The sequence below is a fragment of the Glandiceps talaboti genome, chromosome 4 (genome assembly GCF_964340395.1).
Source record: "Glandiceps talaboti chromosome 4, keGlaTala1.1, whole genome shotgun sequence".
NCBI lineage: Eukaryota > Metazoa > Hemichordata > Enteropneusta > Spengelidae > Glandiceps > Glandiceps talaboti.
In genome coordinates this window covers 9,231,251-9,253,900 of record NC_135552.1, presented here as the reverse complement: position 1 = coordinate 9,253,900, position 22,650 = coordinate 9,231,251, and the positions used below count along the sequence as shown (strand labels likewise).

General features: G+C 35.5%; 1 protein-coding gene across 1 annotated transcript in view; it reads right to left on the bottom strand.

Moving 5' to 3' along the window:
* LOC144433937 (GDP-L-fucose synthase-like) overlaps positions 1-21,925 on the bottom strand; it is a 33,490-nt gene extending 11,565 nt beyond the window's left edge. The window contains exons 1-6 of the mRNA XM_078122347.1: positions 21,799-21,925; positions 21,071-21,148; positions 19,840-19,982; positions 19,250-19,364; positions 17,407-17,612; positions 16,411-16,544 (exon numbers count right to left, since the gene is read on the bottom strand). Of these exons, the coding sequence (XP_077978473.1) occupies positions 16,411-16,544; positions 17,407-17,612; positions 19,250-19,364; positions 19,840-19,970 (586 nt within the window). The 5' untranslated portion in view covers positions 19,971-19,982; positions 21,071-21,148; positions 21,799-21,925. The remainder of the gene's footprint in view (positions 1-16,410; positions 16,545-17,406; positions 17,613-19,249; positions 19,365-19,839; positions 19,983-21,070; positions 21,149-21,798) is intronic.
* Positions 21,926-22,650: the final 725 nt, after the last annotated feature.

Below are 22,650 nucleotides of genomic sequence, written 5' to 3'. Positions count from 1 at the left end.
TAGGTAGTTTTGTTTACTTTTATGTGCACTGTTTGGATTTGTGGTTAAGTGTAACACTCCCACTGCACTGGTTGGTTGTGAAGTATTCCACTGAAAAATTCTGTAATTTTGATTTCTGTAGCGTTGTTGCTCGACGACCGAATTCTACCGGAATTTCGTGCAAATTACAATTAGTGTTGGCCCAAAGAATTTCTAATTAACTCTCCGCTTGTTTCGATCCAGAAGTCCCCGTCCAAACAAGAAGGTTTTGAAGAAAAAAAATTACACGGACATCACTGAGCAGGTCATTGCAGGTGCCTTCACCCATCTTTTAAATTTCCCGCCCGTGTGGCGTGCACAAAAAGCCACTTCACAGGTTGAGTACAGAAGTTGTCGATCTTTGCTACCTACTCCAACTCGCCCAATGCACTCTGTTGAAACTTTATTTATTGATATTTTCTGCAGTTGCAGCAAAATTCAAGTAATTTTGACTGCAAACTCAGAAGGTTTGCTTTGTTTAGGGCAAAACATTCTTTGAATAAATTAGCACAACGCTGAATAAATTAAATACGGGGTCCCCTGCTGTAGCTTTCAATATCATTTTTTCTCATTCGCTTGCCCCAAACTCTTTATTATCCCAAGTTTACCTATAAAATTTTTTTATATATAAGAAGTTGTCATTGATTACTTAATGTTCTATTTTTAATGTTAATATTTAATTGTTTGTCCTTTCAGGTAAAAGGATACAATTAATGAACAAAAATCAATCAAGAAATTTCAAACATCTTTCACAACATTGACAGCAACCTGAAAGCAAATGAAGATTTAAGACAACCAAGATAAGTTCTGCTAATTGTTACATTTAGAATTCTCAAACATTAAAGCTTTGCTCTAGTCAGATTGCACATACACAAAATAGATTTAAGCTCACTAGATATTAGAATTATATCTGATTGATATGTACATGTAATGTTTATCAACTGGAGTTATGTCTTGACCATGACCTGTTCAGTTCAGATACTAGTAACTTTTAGCTTTAAATAAGGCAGTTGACAGCTCTTACATTGTAAAGTATTTTTAGAATTCTCTTACATTAATTTGCTAAAAAGCACACGCAATGTCAATGGAACACAAGCAAATATGTCCAGCCTGCCAAATCTATAAAAACCAAAAAAGACAATAGACAATGTTTAAATTTCATATTTGGAAATTGTTGATATGCATATGTAATTATTATTCAGGTCAGTTTGCATTGTGTTGCACCTGGATGGGTGCATGCAATAAAGAATGAAAGAAATTTCAACAAATGGGCAGATTTACCTATCCTCTGTCCATTGCATTTTGACCGATACCTTTTACCTCACCCTGCAAAATCGAATTCCATTGAGAACAAATGAGCATGCAATTGGCCAGAAAGACAGTGAAAAAATGCAAATTTCACCAGTCATGTAGCATGTTATTTTGAGTGTGTCAGATGAAAGTGAATGGCATGAACATAGAGACAGATATACATTGGATGTAGGGCATTATTGGGGCAATACCTTGAAAGTTGCCTTTGAAGACATCAGAATAAGAAGACATATATGACCAATTCGTTCACATTGAATCATGCACATCACTTCAAAAAAACCTCCCACAACTTCACCTGCATGGTCAAACCCTCACTCAGGTTGTATGGCACAACCTGAATGACAACATATGTTATTTAATTCATCAGATATTGATCACATTGGGTAAACATTTGTTGATGCAAGTGCACAGAAGAACCAAACATCACAAAGTCCAGTAAGAAAATGTAATGCATTCTGTTTTATCAATAAGTTCTGACAGACCCACAGGTTATATATAAACACATCATCCTCTGGTTTGTGTTGTTGGTTGGTTGATGAGTTGGTTACTTTGTTAGTCAGATTTGTCATCATTTGGTTGGTGGTTGGTTGGTCGGTCGGTCGGTTGTTCAGTTGGTCGGTTAGTTGGTTGGTTAGTTAGTTGTCTGCATTAGTTGGTTTGTCTGTTGGTTTAAGTTATAGTTGTTTGGGAAGTTGGTTGATCCTTTGAGTTTGTTGGTTAGTTTGTCAAGTTCATTATTTATTTGTTGGTTGGTTTGCTTGTCAAGTTAATTATTTGTTGGCTGGTTTTGCAGGTCACAAATATTGTTGTATATCAATGATGCATTGAATTCGATTAGAGGGTGCTGTGGCTATGTACACCATGGATTGGTCAAAAATCATTGATAACACAGAATGTACAGTTGCATTTTCCTTTTTGGCCTCTGTGATGTGCGGTTCTTCTGTTCATTTCTACCAACTTCAATGAAAAAAATGTTTATTCAAACCCATCAAAATCTGATGCCTTTAAATATCATGATATATTGTCAGTCAAGCCAGGCCATACAGATTGAGGGGGTAACCATACTGGTGAAGTTATAGAAGTGTTAAATGAATTGATGTGCCTGATTCAGTGTGAAAAAGTTTGTCACATTGCCATCTCTTTCTGATATGTCATCAATGCCAACTGTCAATGTATTGAAACAATAATGTCATATTTCCTATATACTTCTGTCTCAATGTTCATGGCATGAACTTTCATCTGACACTCCCAAGATAACATGCTCCATGATCAGTGAAATTCATATTTATTTCACTATCTTTTTTTGTCATTTTCATGTTTATTTTTTGTCAATGCAATTAGAGTTTACATCAAAAGGTGAAAAGTACTGGTCACAATGCAAATGATGGAGTATGGATATATCAGCAACATTTGTAGCCATTTCTTTGTTCATTTAGCAATGCAGCCTTCCATGTGTTGCCCCATGTGAACTGAAAGGAGTATTTCATTAACTGCTTCCTGTTGTCCAGCCACAGTTAATGATCAATCTCAAAGTATTGATCATAATATGCGTACTGCTCTGCAGACTTGTTTTTTACAAACCACTGTGACATTTTTTGTTCACAATTTGCAAAATGCTGTCGGCAAGGTTAGTAGCTTTCACTCTTTGTCCAGCTTTGCAAAGTGTTAATCTTGTGTCAATTGCCAGCTGGGCAGCATGATATTTAGAAGATATTGGATGATCAATTGGTGATTATACACAAGATTTATTATGTTCATCAGTTATAAATTAATGCCCAAGACAGAATGGTAATCTGCAGATAATCAATGTATTGATTAGAATAAATTTATTGTTTTTGCATGTACATTATGTATTTTACCTATATTTCTCTCTTTCTACTCAGACAACACAACAAAATAAAAATGTTACAAACTATATGAAAAGGTATTTAGAGCTGTTTTACTTATTTTCTGATAGATCTCTTTCTTACTTTCAAAACTTGTGCTAGTCTTTGTCTAGTTTTATGTGATCAACACACATTGTTTCTATTAGAAACACCTGTTATGCAATCTATCACAGTTGGTTTTGATTTGATTGTCAGATAGTATTGTTTACAGATTAAAAAACAATTAAAATGAGCTGTCAAATGATCAACCAGTCCTCAAATTAAAAATGCATTCAAAACACAAGGTTGCCATTACTTTTTTGTCATGCATCCTCAATCATGGCACACAGCTGCCAAAATTGGGGTCCACTGCCCTTCTTCTCCGGACATATCCCTCCTCAAGTTAATGAACATATTAATTTAGAATGCACATGGCTTGTTACATGCATGTCTTAATTTTTGCATTCATTGATATATAGGTGGTTATTATTTTTAATCATAGGCATCAACATCCATCTGACCAGAGCACCTCAAGTATGAAATACAAGTATGCCAATATTAGCTACAGTTGCTGCAGAAATACAATCATAGACTTGGGTCCATCACCAAGAACAAGTCGCAGGGAAGAAGTCGAGCCTACAATGTACCATTATATCACCAAGAGTACTTGTCGCAATCCACCACAAGGTGTAAATATTGTGCAGGAAGAGGAAGAAGTCTACCAGTTACTTTCAGTGTTGGTCAGTTGGCTTGGTAAGAATTAAGTTTTTAATGTCTCCAAGTCATTTGGAAGACTATGTAGCCTTTGCACCAAAAATGACATGTATTAAATGAGTGACATAGAACATAGGGGTAGTCTTTGTAAGAACCAACAGCTGTAAAATGAACAACTTATATTTCATAATTAATGTTCATATTGTCAACTTTCATGTGAAGCATGCATTTATAATTTGTCAACATATCCATACTCAATTCAGGATTGTTTATTAAAAATCAAATACAGTATCATCAACAATTACTAAAGTCAGTCATTGAAAGGATTATTATATAAACTGTTTCCAGTAAGTTCCCTCAAGTATAGCTGCCCTGTCCCCTCTCAAATAACATGTATTTGACAAACTAAAAAAAAGAGTGAAAATAATTAAGCTACTGAGGTTTCAATATTTGAGATTTCTTTTTAAAAGCCATACTGGCTTGGAGATTTTGTGGGTTATCTGGTATATGACACAGTAGGTGTTAAGGAATCATCGATTGTAAATTCTGAGAAATTTTATAATTTCACTGTTACTTAATTAGTGCCATCATGTTATAGTCTAAAACTACTTTTAAAAACAAATGCCTTCTCACTCATTTGATTATGGAGAATATCTGCTGAGCATTTGCATATAAAATGTGAATTGCTAGTCATAATTGAGAACTTGAATATTATTATCATTTCATTACAATTGAAGAATACAAATTTTCATTGTATTTATTTGGTAGACTCTGTTGCCCAGTCCCTTTGTGTATGTTTCAGTCACCTCTAGTCTAGGCACCTCACCCTACACACTAACCATTAACTAAACTAATAAATTTAACTATAACCCTAACCATATCTGTAAAGACTAACAAAAAACATTTTGGGTGGTTGTTAAGCTTACGCAAAGAAAAAAAAGTAACTTGGTCTACCATATTAAATATAATGATGATTTTTGGGATTAATTATTGTTGATGTACATTTTGTATCATCATGTTATTTTAATTGTACTCCAAGATTTGATATAGATTAGAATCCCTATGGGTACCAGAATAATTATACCAGCTTTATTAGGGGGGGGGGGGGTGTTAGCTATACCTATTTTATTTGGGGTAATTATACAATGATTAAGTGTAAAAAAATAATTGTATGATTCTGATTACATTCATTTAAATTATTTTTTTTCCATATGTGAGTGGGTCTAGTTCAGGTAGTTATATTTTCCGTTGATTTCCATATGGTCTCTGTTGTTGATTACCTCTCATCAGATGTACAGCCATTTAAGATTGGAAGAACAGTTTTATACTGTCTTTTTAAGTTGATGGCAGTTTCCTCATCCACTATTTGTTGCGAGATTTCGTGATTTTATTTTCTCGAATACCGAAAAAAAATGTTTTAGGGTCGGCATGAAAAACTAGGTGGGGTCGGGTAACCGGAACCAAACAACTTTTTTATTAGGCCTTAAGGGGAACAGCTATACTTGACTTTTTTGAGGAAACACCTGTACTACTTTCAGAACTATACTTTTATGTGGAGACAACTACACTTTACTTTCATGGAGGAACAACTATACTAATTTTATGAGGTGGGAATCAGTTATACTTTGGGGGATTACTTTACTTTTAGACAGTTATCACTACTTTATGGGGAAACAGCTGTACTTTACTGTAGGGGAATAGCAATAGTTTACTGTTATGATTGAACAGCTATACTATATTTACAGGGGGGGGGGGGGTCAGTTATACTTTGATTGGAACAGATATTGCTATTGGGGAAACAGCTATGCTTTAATTTTATTGGGAGAACAGCTATACTTTAATTCTATAAGGGAACAGATTTACTACTGTTATGGGGGCAGTTATACTTAAGTTTATGAGGGTGACAACGTCACTTTTATTTTATAGAGAACAACTGTTATGGCAGGTGTAGTTGCACTTATTTTTACAGGTGGAACAGCTATACTTAGTGATACTTTAGTCTTATAGGGAACAGTTACACTTTACTTAGATTGGGGAACAGTTACACTTTACTTTGATTTGGGAACAGGTACACTTTACTTTGATTTGGGAACAGGTACACTTTACTTTGATTGAGGAAGAGGTACATTTTACTTTCATTGGGAAAGAGTTGCATTTTACTTTCATTGGTGAACAGTTGCACTTTGGGGAACATTTACGCTTTACTTTCTTTGGAGATCTGTTACATGTTGCTTTGATTTTTACTTTTTGCTTGGGGAACAGTTACACCTTACTTTGATTGGGGGGCAGTCACACTTTACTTTGATTTGGGAACAAGTACATTTTACTTTGAGGAACAGTTATCCTTCATTTTGGTTGGGATACAGTTACACTTTACTTTGCTTGAGGAACGTTGACACTATACTTTGATTTTGGAACAGTTACACTTTAATTTGATAGGACAACAGTTATACTCTACTTTGAGTAATAGTTATCCTTTAGTTTGATTTGGAAACAGTTGCACTATACTATGATTTAGAAAGAGTTACACTTTATTTTAATTGGTGTGAACAGTTACACTGGGAAACATTTACACTTTACTTTCTTTGGAGATCTGTTACATGTTGCTTTGATTTTGGAAAGGTTGCACTTTACATTGATTGGGGAACAGTTACACTTTTCTTTGGGGAACACTTACTTTGAGTGGGAAACAGGTGCACTTTATTTTGACTGGAGAACAGCTACAATTCACTTTGACTTAGGAACTGATGCTTTGACTGATGTTTAGTCTTGTGGGGAACAGTTGCTCTACATTCATTATGAACAGTTACACTTTACATCAATTAACATCTACACGTTATATACTTTGAGTCAGAAAAAGTTATACCTTACCTTACTTGAAGAACAGTGAAAGAGTTAAGCTTTGGGAAACATTTACCCTTTACTTTCTTTGGAGATCTGTTAGACATTGGTTTGATTTCGGAAATGTTGCAATTACATTGATTGGGGAACAGTTACACTTTTCCTTGGGGAAAATTTACTTTGAGTGGGAAACAGGGACACTTTATTTTGTCTGGAGAACAGCTACAATTTACTTTGTCTTGGTAACAGTTACTTTGATGTTTAGTCTTGTTGGGAACAGTTGTACTTTACTTAGATTGGGGAACAGTAACACTTTACTTTGATTTGGGAACAGGTACACTTTACTTTGATTGAGGAAGAGGTACATTTTACTTTCATTGGGAAAGAGGTACATTTTACTTTCATTGGGAAAGAGGTACATTTTACTTTCATTGGTGAACAGTTGCACTTTGGGGAACATTTACACTTTGGGGAATATTTACACTTTACTTTCCTTGGTGATCTGTTACACATTACTTTGCTTTATAAAAAGGTTACACTTTATTTTGGTTGAGGCACAATTACACTTTACTTTAATTGGGGAACAGGTACATTTTTACTTTTTCCTTGGGGAACAGTTACACCTTACTTTGATTGGGGGACAGTCACACTTTACTTTGATTGGGGAACAAATACATTATACTTTGATTGAGGAACAGTTATCCTTCATTTTGGTTGGGATACAGTTACACTTTACTTTGCTTGAGGAACGTTGACACTATACTTTTATTTTGGAACAGTTACACTTTAATTTGATAGGACAACAGTTATACTCTACTTTGAGGAATAGTTATCCTTTAGTTTGATTTAGAAAGAGTTACACTTTACTTTGATTGGTGAACAGTTACACTTTTCTTTGGGGAACATTTACTTTGAATGGGAAACAGTTGCACTTTATTTTGACTGGAGAACAGCTACAATTCACTTTGTCTTAGGAACTGTTACTTTGACTGATGTTTAGTCTTGTGGGAAACAGTTATACTACTTTCATTGGGAACAGTTACACTTTACTTTGATTGAGGAATAGTTACACTTTAGTTTGATTGGGAACAGTTACACTTTACTTTGATTGGGGAACAGTTACACTTTACTTTGATTGAGAACAGTTGCACCTTACTTTGAGTGGGGAACAGTTACACTTTACTTTGATTGGGGAACAGTTACACTTTACTTTGATTGGGGAACAGTTACACTTTACTTTGATTGGGGAACAGTTACAGTTTACTTTGCTTGGGGAACAGTTATCCTTCATTTTGATTGGGGAACAGTTACACTTTAGTTTGATTGGGAACAGTTACACTTTAGTTTGATTGGGGAACAGTTACACTTTACTTTGATTGGGGAACAGTTACACTTTAGTTTGCTTGGGGAACAGTTGCACTTAAGTTTGATTGGGGAACAGTTACACTTTACTTTGGTTGGGGAACAGTTACAGTTTACTTTGATCGGGGAACAATTACACTTTAGTTTGATGGGGGAACAGTTACACTTTACTTTGATTGGGGAACAGTTACAGTTTACTTTGATTGGGGAACAGTTACACTTTACTTTGCTTGGGGAACAGTTGCACTTAAGTTTGATTGGGGAACAGTTACACTTTACTTTGGTTAGGGAACAATTAAACTTTACTTTGATTGGGGAACAGTTACACTTTACTTTGATTGGGGAACAGTTACAGTTTACTTTGATTGGGGAACAGCTACACTTTACTTTGATTGGGGAACAGTTATCCTTCATTTTGATTGGGGAACAGTTACACTTTACTTTGATTGGGGAACAGTTACACTTTAGTTTGATTGGGGAACAATTACACTTTACTTTGATAGGGGAACAGTTACACTTTACTTTGATTGGGGAACAGTTACAGTTTACTTTGATTGGGGAACAGTTACACTTTACTTTGATTGGGGAACAGTTACACTTTACTTTGATTGGGGAACAGTTTAATTAATTTGATTTGGGAACAGTTACACTTTCCTTTGCCTGGGGAACAGTTACACTTTAATAGTTTGCTTGGGGAACAGTTACAGTTTAGTTTGATTAGGGAACAGTTACACTTTAGTTTGATTGGGGAACAGTTACACTTTAGTTTGATTGGGGAACAGTTACACTTTAGTTTGATTGGGGAACAGTTACGCTTTACTTTGATTGGGGAAAAGTTACGCTCTACTTTGACTGGGGAACAGTTACACTTTAATTTGATTGGAGAACAGTTACACTTTGCTTGGGGAACAGTTACACTTTAGTTTGATTGGGGAACAGTTACACTTTGCTTTGATTGTGGAACAGTTGCACTTTGCTTTGATTGGGGAACAGTTATCCTTCATTTTGATTGGGTAACAGTTACACTTTAGTTTGATTGGGAAACAGTTACACTTTACTTTGCTTGGCAAACAGTTACACTTTAATTTGATTGGGGAACAGTTACAATTTAGTTTGATTTGGGAACAGTTACACTTTACTTTGCTTGGGGAACAGTTACACTTTACTTTGCTTGGGGAACAGTTACACTTTACTTTGATTGGGGAACAGTTATCCTTCATTTTGATTGGGGAACAGTTACACTTTACTTTGATTGGGGAACAGTTACACTTTAGTTTGATTGGGGAACAATTACACTTTACTTTGATAGGGGAACAGTTACACTTTACTTTGATTGGGGAACAGTTACAGTTTACTTTGATTGGGGAACAGTTACACTTTACTTTGATTGGGGAACAGTTACACTTTACTTTGATTGGGGAACAGTTTAATTAATTTGATTTGGGAACAGTTACACTTTCCTTTGCCTGGGGAACAGTTACACTTTAATAGTTTGCTTGGGGAACAGTTACAGTTTAGTTTGATTAGGGAACAGTTACACTTTAGTTTGATTGGGGAACAGTTACACTTTAGTTTGATTGGGGAACAGTTACACTTTACTTTGGTTAGGGAACAATTAAACTTTACTTTGATTGGGGAACAGTTACACTTTACTTTGATTGGGGAACAGTTACAGTTTACTTTGATTGGGGAACAGTTACACTTTACTTTGATTGGGGAACAGTTATCCTTCATTTTGATTGGGGAACAGTTACACTTTACTTTGATTGGGGAACAGTTACACTTTAGTTTGATTGGGGAACAATTACACTTTACTTTGATAGGGGAACAGTTACACTTTACTTTGATTGGGGAACAGTTACAGTTTACTTTGATTGGGGAACAGTTACACTTTACTTTGATTGGGGAACAGTTTAATTAATTTGATTTGGGAACAGTTACACTTTCCTTTGCCTGGGGAACAGTTACACTTTAATAGTTTGCTTGGGGAACAGTTACAGTTTAGTTTGATTAGGGAACAGTTACACTTTAGTTTGATTGGGGAACAGTTACACTTTAGTTTGATTGGGGAACAGTTACACTTTAGTTTGATTGGGGAACAGTTACGCTTTACTTTGATTGGGGAACAGTTACGCTCTACTTTGACTGGGGAACAGTTACATTTTAATTTGATTGGAGAACAGTTACACTTTGCTTGGGGAACAGTTACACTTTAGTTTGATTGGGGAACAGTTACACTTTGCTTTGATTGTGGAACAGTTACAGTTTACTTTGATTGGGGAACAACTACACTTTAGTTTGATGGGGGAACAGTTACACTTCACTTTGATTGGGGAACAGTTACAGTTTACTTTGATTGGGGAACAGTTACACTTTAGTTTGATTGGGAAACAGTTACACTTTACTTTGCTTGGCAAACAGTTACACTTTACTTTGATTGGGGAACAGTTACACTTTAGTTTGATTGGGGAACAATTACACTTTACTTTGATAGGGGAACAGTTACACTTTACTTTGATTGGGGAACAGTTACAGTTTACTTTGATTGGGGAACAGTTACACTTTACTTTGATTGGGGAACAGTTACACTTTACTTTGATTGGGGAACAGTTTAATTAATTTGATTTGGGAACAGTTACACTTTCCTTTGCCTGGGGAACAGTTACACTTTAATAGTTTGCTTGGGGAACAGTTACAGTTTAGTTTGATTAGGGAACAGTTACACTTTAGTTTGATTGGGGAACAGTTACACTTTACTTTGGTTAGGGAACAATTAAACTTTACTTTGATTGGGGAACAGTTACACTTTACTTTGATTGGGGAACAGTTACAGTTTACTTTGATTGGGGAACAGTTACACTTTACTTTGATTGGGGAACAGTTATCCTTCATTTTGATTGGGGAACAGTTACACTTTACTTTGATTGGGGAACAGTTACACTTTAGTTTGATTGGGGAACAATTACACTTTACTTTGATAGGGGAACAGTTACACTTTACTTTGATTGGGGAACAGTTACAGTTTACTTTGATTGGGGAACAGTTACACTTTACTTTGATTGGGGAACAGTTACACTTTACTTTGATTGGGGAACAGTTTAATTAATTTGATTTGGGAACAGTTACACTTTCCTTTGCCTGGGGAACAGTTACACTTTAATAGTTTGCTTGGGGAACAGTTACAGTTTAGTTTGATTAGGGAACAGTTACACTTTAGTTTGATTGGGGAACAGTTACACTTTAGTTTGATTGGGGAACAGTTACACTTTAGTTTGATTGGGGAACAGTTACGCTTTACTTTGATTGGGGAACAGTTACGCTCTACTTTGACTGGGGAACAGTTACATTTTAATTTGATTGGAGAACAGTTACACTTTGCTTGGGGAACAGTTACACTTTAGTTTGATTGGGGAACAGTTACACTTTGCTTTGATTGTGGAACAGTTACAGTTTACTTTGATTGGGGAACAACTACACTTTAGTTTGATGGGGGAACAGTTACACTTCACTTTGATTGGGGAACAGTTACAGTTTACTTTGATTGGGGAACAGTTACACTTTAGTTTGATTGGGAAACAGTTACACTTTACTTTGCTTGGCAAACAGTTACACTTTAATTTGATTGGGGAACAGTTACATTTTAGTTTGATTTGGGAACAGTTACACTTTACTTTGCTTGGGGAACAGTTACACTTTACTTTGCTTGGGGAACAGTTACACTTTACTTTGATTGGGGAACAGTTATCCTTCATTTTGATTGGGGAACAGTTACACTTTACTTTGATTGGGGAACAGTTACACTTTAGTTTGATTGGGGAACAATTACACTTTACTTTGATAGGGGAACAGTTACACTTTACTTTGATTGGGGAACAGTTACAGTTTACTTTGATTGGGGAACAGTTACACTTTACTTTGATTGGGGAACAGTTACACTTTACTTTGATTGTGGAACAGTTTAATTAATTTGATTTGGGAACAGTTACACTTTCCTTTGCCTGGGGAACAGTTACACTTTAATAGTTTGCTTGGGGAACAGTTACAGTTTAGTTTGATTAGGGAACAGTTACACTTTAGTTTGATTGGGGAACAGTTACACTTTAGTTTGATTGGGGAACAGTTACACTTTAGTTTGATTGGGGAACAGTTACGCTTTACTTTGATTGGGGAACAGTTACGCTCTACTTTGACTGGGGAACAATTACACTTTACTTTGATTGGAGAACAGTTACACTTTGCTTGGGGAACAGTTACACTTTAGTTTGATTGGGGAACAGTTACACTTTGCTTTGATTGTGGAACAGTTGCACTTTGCTTTGATTGGGGAACAGTTATCCTTCATTTTGATTGGGTAACAGTTACACTTTAGTTTGATTGGGAAACAGTTACACTTTACTTTGCTTGGCAAACAGTTACACTTTAATTTGATTGGGGAACAGTTACAATTTAGTTTGATTTGGGAACAGTTACACTTTACTTTGCTTGGGGAACAGTTACACTTTACTTTGCTTGGGGAACAGTCATACTTGGCTTTAATTGGGGAACAGTTGAACTTTAATTTGATTTGGGAACAGTTACACTTTACTTTGCTTGGGGAACAGTTACACTTTAATAGTTTGATTTGGGAACAGTTTCACTCTAGTTTGATTGGGGAACAGTTATCCTTCATTTTGATTTGGTAACAGTTACACTTTATTTTAATAAGGGAAATATGGCATTTGTTATATTTTTCTCCATTACATTGTTCATAATTGTTCCTGATGTACTTTGAATGAGCACTATATATTACCTTTGGATAAATGTTAATTTTGTGTCAAACAAACCAAAGTTGTTTTAGCAGTGTATTACTACACTATACCGGCTACCATGGTAACTGAGCAACATTTGAGTAGGTCATACCTCATGATTTTTTGTACAAATAACAACTGTTTGTGAAATAAAACAACTGTTTGTGATTTTCTGATTTATTTTCTGTTGTAAACATTTTAGTCTGGTTTCCATGGCAACCCATTTTTTGTAATGATTTTTCTGAATGTTGTTAGAGAATACCCAACTATATGTAACAGTTTGTATATATTGCCATTTTGTAATTATTTTCACTATTTCACTATTCCTCCCGTAGGGAAGAATCTATATTAGGGATTAAACATCTGTGTCTGTCTGTGTGTGAGTGTGACTGTCTGGCTGTGTCACCGTTCCTCTAAAAGGTTGGCCCAATTCAAATGAAATTTGGTGTGCATATTCTTAGGATAAATAATGGCTAGAGCCTATTAGGTTTTGGTAAACGTGCCATGGATATTAATCTATTTACACAATTAAATGTGTTTTGGTGATTAGGCTATGCATGTATCTTAAGAGTGCAAGCTTCAAATTCAATATAATTTGGGACATACATTGATAATAACAAAGTACATGTGTCATATAAAGTTTGATAACATATATAGCTTTTAGTTTTAATGAGTAATTTGTATAATGAATGATGTTCAATAATTAGGCTATACAAGAAGAATTCAAGCTTCAAGTTCCATGTTATTTGGTACGTACATTCACGATAGCAGGGTGCAGATGTATGTGTGTGTGTGTGTGTATATATATATATATATATATATATATATATATATATATATATATATATATATATACATATATATACACACACTAGTGTATACACATATGTTAATTATTAATATGAAAATGTTTGAACTTTATTTTAGTTTTGAAAGGTAATACATTTTATGTAAATTTCAATAAAGCATTATTATACTCATTGTTATGACAGTTTCCATCCTTATTTGTTTCCCACTTGGCCGAGCCAGGAGAGGGCTATGGGAGTGACTAATATCTGTTATCAGTCCTATTCCTGATATGCATAAATCAAATTTAATTGGACCTGGCATACATTTTGTGTACTGTGGTGCTGAATAACATTTAAAGAAGCCCCCAAAGCCAAGAGGGAAGGGGCCCTACTCCATACGGTCCTGTCCGTCTCTGTCCACCTCCATCTCAAATACCCACAAGCCAATTTCAACCAAACTTTCAGTAAACATCAAGTACTATGGTTGAATGGAATGCACGCTTTCATTGATCCAGCTATTAGGCGAAATCTTTTTTATATCGTTATCAGTTTTCAGAATGTAATCAAGAGAAGCACAGATTACGAGGGCTAACTATCTATCTCGACTGTACAGTAAACAGAGGAGTACCCGACCCATCTATGAATAAATTGAATGATATGATATTATCACTAAACCACAAGCCTTTAAGGGAGCCTTCAGAAATTACTGGGGGCGATTTAGGGCATCTCTGAGCTGTAAAATGTGACCCCTCCCCCTTACTAATTTCTCTAAAATCTTACCCCCCCCCCCCCCAATCTCTAAATGACAAATTCACTGATAGATGAATGAATGGAAATCATGTGGACAAATTAAAGGGACATTAGCTAACTTTTGATGATTTTTTAGTATGTTTTGTTTTGTATATCAAGTAGTTTTTAGTTTCTTGTTCTACTGCATAACGCACATTGAACCACTCCTGTGTTTGGCAAACGCTTGGAAACATGGCCTGTATATGTACAGGTATATGGGGCATATACTTGTCATACATACATGTCATGAGCACTGTACTGTACTGATGTTGAAGTTCTGGCGAACGTAAAATTTAAGGGTCGAGTATCAAAACGTACACATATACGGACTGTCACTTCTGGGCACTGTACTCCTTGCAGGGCTATAGAGTATGTATTATTTTATGTGTGCGAGGACGGAGTCAGGTGACATTATTGCACTGAATATTCATTGGATTGATTGTACGATTTTTCCCTTCCACCGACCAACAAACCTTTGCATTTATCCAAAATTAATTTCACACCCGAAGCTGCATCAAAACGCGAGCAAATCTTAAAAAAAGGTTACAAATAGACTTGCTTTCCATAACAATAGCCGTGCTGTCATCAGCTACTGAAGCAGTTTACACTCAGTCGGGACACGCCCAAGTATATTTACGCCTTTGATAGAATCATCTGCCCTCACAGCGGCCGCAAAAGTCTCGATAAATAGAACATAAAGTAAAGGTGATAAGGGACAGCCTTGTCTAACCCCCCGTGGAGGTCAAAAGGTTCTGACAGGTGTCCATTACAAATGACGGAATGTTTAATATCAAAATAAAAAAATATGTACAAAAATAATATGTACAAAATCTTTTTATCCATTGTCGAAAAACTGGTCGTTCTCTCCAAAACTCGGTGAAGAAAACCCCAATCTACCCGATCAAACGCTTTTTGTTGATCTAACGAAATGATAGCTCCGGGAGTATTTCGAGCATTGGCAATACAGGAGAAATCACGAATGATTTGAATGTTATCTGTGATTGATCTGTTTTTACATCACAAGTTTTATACTGATTGACCAAAACTGGCATATCAGACGATTACCAAGTACTTTAGACATTAATTTGTAGTCCACATTTAAGAGCGACGGTGGACGCTTATTCTCAGGTTTACGATGAGCATCCTTGTTATCTGGTTTAGATACATGTACATCTTTATTCAGTAAAGTAATTATTCCACATCGTTGAGACTAGCTGAGTTTCTTATTTGTAAAACAGTCAGTGAACACTACCTTCGCTACCACATTTCATTACCTTTGTTGGAAAAAAATTCGCTACCCTTCGTTACCTACCGCTACCTTCGCTACCACATCTCAGTGCTTTTGCTGGAAAAAATATTCCGCTACCCTCCGTTACCTTCACTACCACATTTCATTACTTTTGCTGGAAAAAGAATTCGCTACCCTTCGTTACCTACCGCTACCTTCGCTACCACATCTCGGTGCTTTTGCTGGAAAAAATATTCCGCTACCTTTACCTTACGCTACCTCCGCCATGCTATTTGACTAGATTTTGAGAGAAAGTATATAATGTAACAGGTCACTTCATTAATAATGAAAACGTCACTTACTAACTGCTCAAGGTGCCATATGAATAACAATTATTCAAATACACAGAACAGATGATATTTAAAAGGATACCCCATTTAATTAATTTGTGCAAAAGTAGTTCCTACGACATCTATGGAGCATTAATATCCCAGGCCATGTTTTGGTAATTTGACAATAATTTTACTTTGCTACCTTCGCTACCATCCGCTACGTAGCGAAATCGAAAAATAAAAACAATTCAACCCCAGATTGAGCACTATACAGGAAGTAAAAATAACAACACACACACACACACACAAGCATATGGTACATGTAGCGGAGGACTGAGTACTTAATATCATGAGAAGTTGACAGAATTGACTTACTTTTAGCACTGTACACTTTATTAATCAAAGCTGGCATCACGTGACCTTCATCCACACTAAAGTTGTCATAGGGTCCAAATACGTTGGTAGGAATGACAGAAATAAACTTGCAATTATGGTCATCATTGTAACCTCTAAAAAGAAGAGAGAATGAAAACAGATTAAATGCGAATCAGCTTCACTTTTTGTTATCACACATGTATATTCACCATGGTAACAGCTAGTCTAAAATTCTAAATTGGTACAGTAAATTGCATATTAATAAATTCATTACTAATACCAGTCTAGTCAAGATGGTTATGAAAGGAGTTAAATAAATGAAGCACAACGGGTGCATGTCAGTAGTAATCCATCACAAACTAACAGGCTGTCTTCATCGCTCATTAATATTCATTTAATACGTTTGAAACGTTTTTTACCTTTCTTAAGTTTCTAGGACTGCACTGATATGCAATGTCCAACGAGGACTCCACCTTCAATCTGTTTAAACTAAAATCAACTGGGTGGACGCGATGACGTCATCATGTTTATATGAACACGGTTGGGGGGAGCACATATATATACGTGTTCGAACATCCGTCTTGACAAGACTGGTATTAGTAATGAGGTTTTTTATACGTAATTTACTGTTACAGTACCAGTAACCCATGCAATTACATTAAAATATGAATGACCTACGGGGCCCTGTCACTGCGAATCAAAGACGAGAAATGACAGTACCCTTAGGTCTTTTGTATTTTCTTTGGATGAACATACTATCTAAATAAATGCACGTTATCTCTTCTCCACTTAATAACATCATTTAATTGAATTCTACGTCATGTACATGGTTTAGGAACAAACTATAAACGCATTTCGTATGAATTAGATGCCACTGAAGAATACAAAGTGTTATGTTTCCGGCGCCAGGCGCATTATTAGCATAGCTTAGCTCAGCTCAGCTCAGCTCAGCTCAGATGAGATGAGATGAGATGAAACTAGATTAGATTTACTCACTTGTTTAACACATCAAGCATTCTCTTGGCATAGGCATATCCATAGATGGGGTCATAAGGAGGGCCAAGATGTACAACACTCTCGTCCATAGGATATTTCTTCATATTTTCTGGAAATATACATGTTGATAGGCAAGATATACACTTCTGGACATTATACTTGTAACTAGCGTATAGCACGTTTTCGTTTATCTTCGTATTAACAAGCTGTTGAGAGAGAAATAATCAAGGGTCATTAAAGAGCCCATATGAATGAGACTTGGGTATTTATTTTGGATTTTTAATTTATGAAACAACTGTACAATGTTTTTCTACTTGAAAAAAAAACAATGTGAAATAACATTTATCAACTCCTTGTTTGTAACTCGATGAATTGCAAAAGGTACAAAAAGTGCAACATGTGTAAAATGTTTTGTTATTGTACGTAAAATAACATACATACATACATACATACATACATACATACATACATACATACATGTATACATTCACGATAGTATATAATATGTACATAATTAATGATGTGCGTGAGTGTATGACACAGCAGCTGTTACAATAATAAATCCTGACAAGTTTTGGAATATTTTCGTTGAAAAGCCCCTTTGAATCATTAACATTTCAATACTCTCAAGCTATATTTTATAAATGTAATCTTTGTGATAGATTAGTGCCATCTGTTGTAAACTAATATATGTCATCACTACACATTTGCAAATACGTAGTTACATTTAGAGTTGTACAACTGGATTCATAATCGTTTTTACTTGTGGGTAGGGGGGGGGGAGTCCAAAGAGAACAATTGTCAAACTGTTCTTAGTATCCTTCAACTGAGATGACTAGGTGTACAGGACATTACACATACAACTAGCGTTTTCGTTTAACTTTGTATTGACACATACATACATACATACATACATACATACATACATACGCACGCACGCACGCACGCACGCACGCACGCACGCACACGCACACACACACACACACACACATACATACATACATACATACATACATACATACATACATACATACATACATACATACATACATACATACATACATACAAATACAAGTTACAGCTCGAAGAGTTTGGCAGATAAGGCCTGTAAGTTTGTATCATTGAGTAAGAAGAAATATAACATTTTCAGTGACGTTCCACTAAGCAGCATAGTCAATAAATTGACGACTTGTTTAATTTTATTGATGTTGCATAGACTGTACTTTAAAAAGAACAGTAGTCTTAGCTGTATTACTGACGATGCCTACCTCAATTGCAATAAAGAGTCTTCTTTTAGCAAATTGAATGGGCTAATAGGGGGGTCCTTGACTTATTAATAAATATATGCTATCAAATCGATCATGTATAATGCCATTGTTATGTGTACATCAACCAATGACTAGATACAATTATGTCTGCACTATAACACCCCCCCCCCCCCCGAATAAACCCAGCGAAAATTGGAAAACCAAAGATGTCGACAATTTATGAAACAAATTATATTTGACCTATCACCTTTGACCTTCTTGTGCTTTGTCACATACTACCCTCTTGCACACAGGTAATGGACAATATGGCCACAGGTGATGGTAAGGAGGATCACAGGTGATGGTCAGGTGCAAAATTTGTACTTTGTCATGTACTACCCTTGGACACAGGTGATGGTCAGGAGGATCGATGGTGGTGGATGGGAGGTTCACATGTGATGGTCAGAAGGATCGCAAGTGATGGTCAGGAGGATCAGAGGTGATGGTCAGGAGGATCTCTGGCGATGTCAAGGAGGATCACTTGTGTGATAAGGTTTGATAAAGGAGGAAAAATTATAATACAAATATTTACTTACATAGAAATCCAGGTTCATTTTCACATGTCTGGAAAGAGCCCCAATCTTTGCAGCTAGATGTATCACATGTGTTGGTTTATACTTCTCAAACAACTTCAGAGTTTCGGCTTCATTTCTGTAATATGAATACACCAAACATATGTATTATATCTATAGACAAAGATGATCAAAATGAGCTGCAAATAGAAGGAAAAATCTAGTCAGACATATTTCTGACATTAGTACACTCATATTTATTAGTGCTATCAATGTATACATGATGACAAAATAATACCTTGATAACCTATTGTACTTTGAAATGTTTTTAAAAGAAACCCTTGTTCTGCATTTGACGTGTATTGCCCCTTTTTGGGGAAACCTCTGTCAATAACATCACGAATATACTAATTCTTGGTCTTGTACTCTTTGCATTATTTTTCATTGAAAGAGTGGGTCTTTGTTGACAGGCTGGCACGTGCGCGCACGCACACGCACATTCACACACACACACACACACACACACACAAACGCGCGCGCGCGCGCGCGCGGACTTACGTCACCGTAACATAACGTAAACAGTTTCGGCCACGTCTGCAAAATATTTGACTTACGTCAAGTCAGCATCCTTGGAACAGGCAAATATCCATTTTTCATCTGTTCTCTCTTTCTCTTCTTTCACGACTTTTTCAACACCCCTACCAACCAATCCAGTGCCACCAGTAACTAGGATAATTTTACTCATTTTCCCCCAAATCTGTATAAATGAGACGGTAATTACACATAAAAGCACCAGAATTATAGGTAGTTTATACCTTGGATATTGGATATAATGCAGCATCAACAACACATAAATTGAATGGAGTAACGTTTGGTAACAGAGTAACGTTGCAGTTGCAGTTGCTCACAAATGCCTTGGCTATGTTAATTGATTCATGCATCTCATTACTTAGTCTGTACTCATCAGACGCAGATTGTATTTTGTCGTATTCCTGAAAACACCTTCTGAAATATGTTTTATTCAAATACTAGTTGTGTGTGTGCAAATACATAACCTATAACATGCAATAGTAAGCATGTAGAATGCATATATACAGACAACGGGCTCCTTGCTCACTGAGGATACGAACACCTAAAATATAATCTTCATGGATCGTCCACACCATGTTATGTTTAATTCTATTAATTTCAGCGACAATAGTCTACATAGTACTGTGCATAATAATGAATACTGTCATCATTACATTGCGTATAACTGTTTATCTGTGTGGTAGGAAGGATTTTGCGTTCATATATACCATAATAAAATAAAAATAACAATAGATAAAATGTATATAAAATCAACCATATAACAATAAAATATACATCTAAACAGCATCTGGTCAAATAAGATACAAATCTAGGTAACGACTGTTCCAGTAATGAAAATATACTCTTTCTCAAATCTTGTCATAAACACTGTCGGAAACAACAACCGTTTTTATGGCGGTGTTTAAGATGTTTTATTCAGTAAATTCCAAATTAAATTAAATTAGCATTTCTCATCCATATGGCTATTTTAAGCTATCTATCTAAGACCCTGCTATAACCATAACATCACCACTAATATGTGTAAAAGGATTCATCATGCTGTCTCTGTGTGTTCAGATGTTTGTAGTATTTGACAGTCGTTGGATGTATGGGCTGTATCAACAGTGGATTGGTGTTGTGCATCTATATGTTTGTGGATGGCAGGACATACATTTTTTTTTAAAAATACAATCGCCTGACTTATATAATGAACCCATTTCGTTTGAGGTATTTTAGCTGGTGCTTTCTCTATGAGGTGAAATGAATACATCTTACTCTAATGTTGATAGCCTCAAGCACGTGCTCCACTTTCTGCACTCTCCCCTTCGTATGGTCTTCTGGTGATGCTTTCACCTATAGTATGTGAGTAGACACTTGAATGACGTCTCTATATGGCGTTATACAACATATAATGATTTTAAGCTACAAATATGGCCGCCATTCGTTCACGTTTGTACATAACGTAAAAGAAACTGACGTGTATATGTCCCCTAACATATATACAAAATATTGTTGAATATTCGATAATCTGAAATTATTGATAAGGATATATTTTTATTTCAAAAAAATAGTTACAAATGATTCAAAATTTATCATAAAAAAGATGGAACTTCTGAAAAAAAATTCTTCAGGAAATCGAGGATAGCAGTAGCATAGATACGAAGACAAGTTTAAGTTCACAATTTTTACAGTAATGAATAGAATAGAACAGAACAGAATAGATTGGGATAGAATAGAATAAAACGGACTACAATTATGAGATGTCTATTGTTTGAATGGAGTGATAGTGAACGCCTCTTTTTTATAGTTAAAACAGACTTCAAATGGACCGAATAAAACTCAGACATTTGTGAAGTGAAAAATACAGCCGATCAAAATGACACGTATATATCAGTTATTTGGGAGACTTTCATACGTTTCTCGCCAAACTCACACAAACTCAAAGTGTTCAGAGAAACTAATGACTCAAAAATTCAGTGAAAGTGAGAAAAAAATGTACTTACAAGTATATCTTGGGCAGCTAAAAATTAACTTTGGAGCAGGAACAACCAAGACAGGCGGACGTTTTCTCCGGAAATCACCGTCAATTTAGAACAGGGAATGTTGCCTTCACAGTAGTAGGATTACATACGTGGCGAGTTGACAATATGCAAATTTGTCAGATTCAGTTTTGTGTATGGGATATATTTTCTTACCAGTCGAACCTGAATAAACAGACTGTACGCCATTAATCATGGGTTTAAACTGTTTATATGAAAATGAAACGATTATTATCATCACTCATCAGTTAAGTACATTATTATCCAAAAATTTATACGTATCAACCATAATGAAGAACGCCACAACAATTCATTGAAGATGAAAGGGCGCCGTTAGCTTTTAATTTTAGCTATAAACATGAATAAACACATTTTTTCTACTAGAAACCAATAACCATATGGAATCACATATAGACTTTACATAGCGGTCACTTTTTAGATTATATACAATGTATTTCCATAATCCAATTTATTTTTTATTCTTAAAATTTATGTTTCCCAAATTTACTATCATGACCATCAGCTTCTGTATGTGTATGGTGTGTGCTATAACAGACAAGGAATGTATTCTTTGTCTGAATAAACAGACTGTACGCCATGAATCATGGGTTTTAACTGTTTATATAAAAATGAAACGATTATTATCATCACTCATCAGTTACGTGATTTATTATCCAAAAATGTATACGTATCGTAGAATGGTCTATCAACCATAATGAAGAACACCACAAAATAAAATATGTACAATTCATTGAAGATGAAAGGGCGCCGTTAGCTTTTAATTTTAGCTAAAAAAAATTTAATATAGTAATATAT